Genomic DNA, 7,089 nt, shown 5'->3' with positions numbered 1-7,089 from the left:
CAATATTTTTCTTGAGTCTACACACCAGTTCTGCCCTCATTGGCTTCTCAGGCTTTATCTCAAAACGTTCTGGAACATACCTAAAATTTTTCCAATAAAAACTACATCGGTTACTTTACAAAATTATTTGAGGTTGGCATTTTTGTATAGTTTTAACGGGACAATCGGTTCAAAAATCAAACTTCGGGACTATTAATTATGGCTCTTACTCACTTGGGAAGAATAAGCTGCTAAGGTTAGGAGAAATTTAATGCCTTATGATTGTAATTGAAGATAAGAGTTGACCCATGGGAAAGAAAGAGAAACTTTTGGCTAATTTTTAAGAAAGGAGTAATTTTAGGAAAGAAAGAGTATTTTTGGGAAAGAAAGAGGAAAAAAGCAAGGACAAGGGATCCATAGCAACAAATAACACTCCCGGGGGATTCACTTATATACAAAACGGGACGCCACCTGCGAGCGAACAACTTTGATAAAACCCTTATATACAACTTATATTAGGGAATATGACCCCCCTTTTTACACTTATACGACAATCAATGAAGAAAACTATCATACCCCTATCTTACATATAAAATTTAGGTCTCACATTATCTAACTGAGTAAAGCTAATCAAAGAGTGTGTAGCATAGTGACTAGCAACGTACTAAGGAACCACTTATGTTAATAACTAGATGTACCCTCAATGTGTCTTAGTTTAACTTCAAATTATGTTCCCGATCAACCTGCACTCTAGCTACTCGTCCAATTTTGACCCATCCAAAGCTAGTGTAAATCAACTCTTGACCTGCTCCAAATTAGTCCTTATCTATGACCGGCTTGATGCAAAATTTGATGTGTGACCTGATAAAAAAACTTTCCCTACATTCATCCAGTTCTAGTGTACATCGATGACCAATCGTTACAAGTAATCAACCCTCGACAGCCCCTCCTCCCCACCCCAAAAAGAAATGATACTCCCCTCCCTAATTTTTAATCCTGGGAGATAAATTATTGGGGACCTACCCCTAACTTATACGCTTATGTAACTTGTAAAAACCCCCCCTCCCCTGCACTTACGTGGTGCGGTAAGTTTTCCATGGTGAATCCCCCGGGATAACACTCGAGGGGGTCAATATATGTAAAACTATTATACCATATGCGTTCAAGGGGTATTATAAAAATTCCTTAGTTGTGAATTTTTCATGATTATATCCTTTTCTATAAACTCCGTTAAAAAAAACATTGAAGTTCCTTAAATGATACCCCTCTTGAAGTAAAAATGTGACAACATTTGAAATTAAAAGTATCCTCCGCGTGATATGTACTTACATTATAAAAAATGATACCCCTCTATAGGTAAAAATGTGACAATATTTGAAATTAAAAATATCCTCCACGTGATATGTACATATAATGTAGGTGCCCCACCCTCCCCCCCCGATTGCGAAAGAGTAATGCAAATTACAGAACCATTAAATTTCTTCATGATATTTATTTACGCAAAAACATGTAGAGAAATCAACATTCAACTTGGAAGAATTTATATCATATATGTGTCATAGTAAACACAATTACTACTAATAAAAATAAATCAAGCACTCTCTCTAGTGGAGCACTAACGTGATGTTTGTTTGACAGACACAAAACTAACATAATGAGCATCATGTTTGCTTGAATCTGTTTCCAATCCAGAAGATCTCATCTTTGAGGAGCCTTTGAGAGGTTTGTTCAATAGACACAAAACTAACATAATGAGCATCATGTTTGCTTGAATTTGTTTCCCATTCAGAAGATCTCATCTTTGAGGAGTGTTTGAGAGGTTTGTTCAACAGACACAAAACTAACATAATGAGCATCATGTTTGCTTGAATTTGTTTCCCATTCAGAAGATCTCATCTTTGAGGAGCCTTTGAGAGGCTACAAACAAAAGGAAAGCAATAGTTAAACTTTTGGAAGCTGTAAGAAAGTATGGTAAAGAGTTGGCATAGTCTCTCTCGAAAAATTTATAAGAAACTGGAGTTGTGGCTAGCCATAGTCGAGTGCTTAATCCACCCTGGTAAGTAGGCATGGAATTATTGTTGCCTTAATGTTGTGCTCCTTGTTTTCACCAACTTTGTTGCAAAGACATAGTTGCCACAATAACAAACTGAATGCCCACTCCTCACAAAGCATTTGCCTCAAGCTCCAAATCCAGGTAATCGAGATGAACAATGTCTTGGTTGTGAATGTCTTGAAATCTAAATGGTGTATGTAGTAGATATGTCATATGGTCTTGCATAGAGCTCACCCACATCTTTTGAATCCTCACCACCAATAGAAAATTTTGGGTTTGCCTGCATTGATGCACTTGTAGAGTGAGCAATTGGAATGTGCATTTGCTGATTAAAGAAAGACCAAGGTATAGTAGAGGAAAACTTAGAATTAGTTTTTAAGTGCCCATTGTTGTAGCACAACCTTCTACAATTGCGATAGACAAGAGGGACAAAATATGTTGTGCAATCAAATAGGCAAGAGGCTTGCATTTGGTTGCTCACTTCAAAATGAACAAGTGGAAGGAATGGATGACTCTATCCAAAGTCTCCAATCTCCAAAAGTGCAAACAAAGGAAAGCTAGGAAAGGTTTAATATAGTTCGAAAACCCTGCAAATTTGGAAAAGTCTACTTAATTTTCTAGTTTGCATTTTTACGAGGAGGAAACCTAGCCTTAAATGCCTTTGCCGGACACTACATATGAAACTAAAGATATATATGTAAGGTTATCCCTACGGACCCAAGATAGAGGGAAGTAACCCACCAAAATTCAAGAAACAACCGAGAGAGTTTTAAATGAAAAAAACCACTACAACTTTAACAACCTAGAGTGGTTGCAGGCATGCAATGCATGATAGCGCAACTTCAACCTAAACTAACTTTAGGATGAGGGCTTGAGCCTAATAAAGCTAGAGTAGCTTGTGGAGGCAAGGAGTACAGCCAAGGGTGAAAATTTTGCCTCCATAGCAAACGAGCCAGGCTCCCAAAAGCGCAAGATATCGCGGAGGCCCTAAGAGCACACATAAAAGCATTTCTCTACAAAGAAGGGAGCAAGAGACACCGACAACAGACTTGCCAACCAGAAAAGGATCAAGGTGGAAAACCCACACAGTGAAATGAGTATATTGTCGTTGCAAAAAATCAGATATCTTGGAAGGAGCACTATGAGAGTTCATATAGACCTAGTAAGGGAAAGGAGGAAATCGCACCAAAGGAATATCAATGCTATATAGTATAGACTAAATCATGGAACCGATGAGGTTGGAAAGGAAAGAGTGACTAACAAGGTGAAGAACTTGTAAGAAACCCACATGCGCTTGCCTACTTGCTATCCGTGGTTGTGTGCCTTAGAGAGAGTGTCACAGAAACGAAAGCATCCACTTAATACTTTCAAATTAATCAAGATTTTTTTTCATATGAGATTCTACACATAAAAATAAAGAGGATATGACGCAGAAGACCAAAAGATGGGCTGGTCCCCCCCTTGAAGGAGATTTCTTATTATGTATGAATAATTACAAGCACATGAATCCAAAACAGCCTATGATGCTTGTATCCCAAATACTATTATGTTGCATAAGAATGCATAAACTCATAGACCTATTCACTGAAATTCCATACCTGTTTGAGCGTGAATGGCTAATTATGCTTCGTATTGAATTTCCACAATTAGAAATGCTTATGTTGTTATCTGCTCGGGTAGAGAGTACCCACACGAGTTCTTCTTCACTAAATTTTGCTTCCGGACGCAGTCAAAGTGCTGTAATTTGCTGCTTTTGTGCTTGTCTAAGTACATATGTTCCTCGTAGGAGTGCACACAAGCTTTGTGGGCTACCCTACACCGTTCCTACACATTTCGTGGCGTCTATACACTCTTCCTAGACCCAGAGCGACAAATCGTTGCCGAGAGAGAGAGAGAGAGAGAGAGAGAGAGAGAGAGAGAGAGAGAGAGCTCTATGTCTTAGGACTTCTACAGAGCACTGCCAAGAGGAAGCGCTCGCAGTTCTTTATAGTCTTGCGGCAAAAATTGCCAAGTGGAGAGAGAGAGAGAGAGAGAGAGAGAGAGAGAGAGAGATCGAAATCTTTCTACGTTGGTCTACAGTTTTTTTTTACATTACGAACACTTTTTTTAATCTTTGATAGCCAAAGTGAAAATATTTAATCATGACTTTTTCTTAGCCCACTAGGGACACCATCTTATTCATGCGCTTGTTCTGATCTTATTCATGCGCTTGTTCTGATCTGTTCTACACTGCGTATGGGAGGAGCCACCATGTAGGAAAGAGCACAAACTATGCTTGCAAGGTAGAGAGCATGGGGATGCTGCGCACGCACCTCTCTCTCTCTCTCTCTCTCTCTCTCTCTCTCTCTCTCTCTCTCTCTCTCAATGACTAATGCGAGCCATCTCTAGATTCTGATACACATTCACTATTTTGTATTTGTTCTCTAAGATACACACCCACTTTTTGTATATGCATCTCTCAAACTCTTGATACCCACCTTTTATAGCAAGGTAGAGAGCATGGGGATGCTGCGCACATAGCTCTCTCTCTCTCACACACTTTTTTGCATTGACCAATGGGAACCATCTCTAGATTCCGATACACATCCACTATTTTGTATTTGTTCTCTAAGACACACCCACTTTTTGTATATGCATCTCTCAAGCTCTTGATACCCACCTTTTATAGCTCTAGTAGTGTCTTTGTTTAGTTAGTTTGTTTCTTTCTTTTTATCCAAAACTTGTATCAGATTCACCATAATGTAACTCTTTGGTCTCATAGGTCAATATGCCCTTGTTAATACAACATTTCATTAATCTCTCTCTCTCTCTCTCTCTCTCTCTCTCTCTCTCTCTCTCTATGACGCACCACACACACACACCCCCCCCAAAGTCTGAGCAGCTAGGAAAGAAGGCAATCTACAAAGGAAAAAGCCATCACCCGCGAGTTCAAGCATCCCACACAAAGAGAGAACAAATGAAGGCCATCTTTTCTCAACAATGTAAAGCCAGTGGATTGTTGTCATTATTGCCAAAGCTCTTTTAAGTCATTAGAGCTTCCAAAACCATGGGATGTTGATTTCAGTTTAATACTCTTTTTCATATGCCAATATAGTTTATTTCTATAGGTTAACTTCTGTTTCCAAAGGACGTTAATTGGCCTTTCTTTACCATGATTTTAATAGAGGTTTTTTGAATGGTGGAAACAGTGTTCGGGGGAGTAAGCATGGCACTCTAATTCTTTCTACAAACCTTTGTCGATGCCCCACTAAGTAATCCATGTGGTCATTTCAAAATTTGCTAAGTTTTTGTTCATTTGCTTCACAAATGAACATAATAATCCATATTCTGTAGAGCAATCCATGCGGTCACTTACGGAGATGTTGATCAGTCTCATTTACCCAATTGACCTTATAATATTTTAAAAAAACATAAACAAAGGTGTTGCATGCAAACACCTACCCAAACAGCAAAGAAAGATAGACCATGTTCAAAGCAATGAGGAAAGGGCCACCCAGACCTTTTTTTTCAAATCGTGTGCACAGGTCAGTAAAACGATCAGCTACAAAATCCGAAACTGACAGAGCAAATCATATTGAGACGAGAGATATCTCTAGAATTCCCATGTCAGCCAGCACCTTGTTTAAGCAGCCGATAAGAGCTAACCCTCGCAAGATTGTCACAGCTTTTCTGCCGACATCTTCTATCAAACCATCAGTGAGCCAGAACCTACGCAATAAACATCCCTGAGAAAACGTGGGCAAGAGGATAGCCAAGACAATTTACCAGTAAACCCCTTGGCCACAACGTGACGATGCCCAATGCGCCATATTACGAGACAGCTCCATCCCACTTGCTTGATATCTATCCCTCTCCTTTGTAGTGGTTTAAGACTTTAGCTTTTCCAAGTTGGAAAAGACTTTATGCCTACTCTCTCTTATCTTCCTCAGCTTCATCACTCAAGCTAAAAACATCTGTGTTAACCACCTTTCTCTCCTTCTTCTCTGACTTTGCACCACCCTTCTCTAGCTCAAAATTCGTACTAGACTTCAAAGGAAGCGCTTCTTCATCATCGAAGTTTTCGCCCGCCTCATCAGAATACGCATACCTGCCATTATACAAAAAATGCAACAAAAAGTGAGCATCTGTGTTCAAAAATGATGACCAGGCAGCCCCCACCTTTCCAAGTATCAAAAGCACCTTGTTGAGTTTTGAGATGGAGCCCACAGAGCACAGATAACACACAGTAAAGCAAATGTAAGATTGTTCCAGAATGCCAATATAATCCATGCACTCTGCCAGCGCTCACTAAACGGATCTGTTGCCTTGAAATAGAGCTGCAAACATAATTGTGTTAATGTCTTTGTAAATCAGTCAAATAATAAGATTTCTGAAGTATCTGCTTAAGCATAGGCATGATGAATAGGAGGAGAAAATATGAAAAATTTAAAGGAAGAACAAAAGATTATATTGATACTCAAGGCCTGGCACCTGAGACTACTAGACACAATGTCCATGGCTTTAAACCATATATACAAAGCTGAGCCAACTATGGTCAATGGAATCCAGAGTAGAGGGTGAACACGACTCGGCCCTGTTTGCTTGCAGCTCTGATGCACCCTCGACGCTTTGAGCCGTCTGTCCTGCACGCACACACAGTGAGCTTTTTGATAGCAAGCTTCACGCTGATTTGCCATGTGGTGCATGTATGCTGCAGTGAACGGCCTGGATTTTACTTGCGTTATTTTGAAGGGTTGGGATATGGACTACGCGTAGCTCCTTCCGTTCGATTTCAACAAAAGTGCATTAGGATTACTCACTAAAGAATGTACAGGCATGCTGACAGGAAGAAAAGAAGATTTTATTAACGTCTTTTGAGAACAAAGAGAACTATCATATGAGACAAAACCATCTACAAGGTGCCAGTATCATTCAGGTCTCATAAGATACAATCAGCAAAAAAGAATCTCCACTATGATGTAGCTCTCTCAGAGACTATGGATGGACACGTGTGTGATATGCAGAGAATAAAATAACATGAAATGGCAGGGGGATACATAAGGGCTGGGTGGAGTTCT

At 39.6% G+C, this 7,089-nt stretch overlaps 1 protein-coding gene across 2 annotated transcripts in view; it reads right to left on the bottom strand.

Annotated features, from left to right (window-relative positions):
- Positions 1 to 5,510: 5,510 nt before the first annotated feature.
- Positions 5,511 to 7,089, bottom strand: part of LOC147420362 (uncharacterized) — a 34,639-nt gene continuing 33,060 nt past the window's right edge. Inside the window, exons 4-5 of one of the 2 annotated variants that reach the window (XM_086504222.1) lie at positions 6,212 to 6,348; positions 5,511 to 6,119 (exon numbers count right to left, since the gene is read on the bottom strand). In XM_086504222.1, the coding sequence (XP_086360348.1) occupies positions 5,939 to 6,119; positions 6,212 to 6,348 (318 nt within the window). In that variant the 3' untranslated portion in view covers positions 5,511 to 5,938. The remainder of the gene's footprint in view (positions 6,120 to 6,211; positions 6,349 to 7,089) is intronic. The other variant, XM_086504223.1, reaches the window with a different exon arrangement.

This window comes from Adiantum capillus-veneris, chromosome 28 (assembly GCF_014529385.1).
Source record: "Adiantum capillus-veneris isolate H3 chromosome 28, ASM1452938v2, whole genome shotgun sequence".
Classification (NCBI taxonomy): Eukaryota; Viridiplantae; Streptophyta; class Polypodiopsida; order Polypodiales; family Pteridaceae; genus Adiantum; species Adiantum capillus-veneris.
The sequence above is the reverse complement of the archived record's forward strand: the minus strand, read 5'-3'. Positions and strand labels throughout refer to the sequence as shown.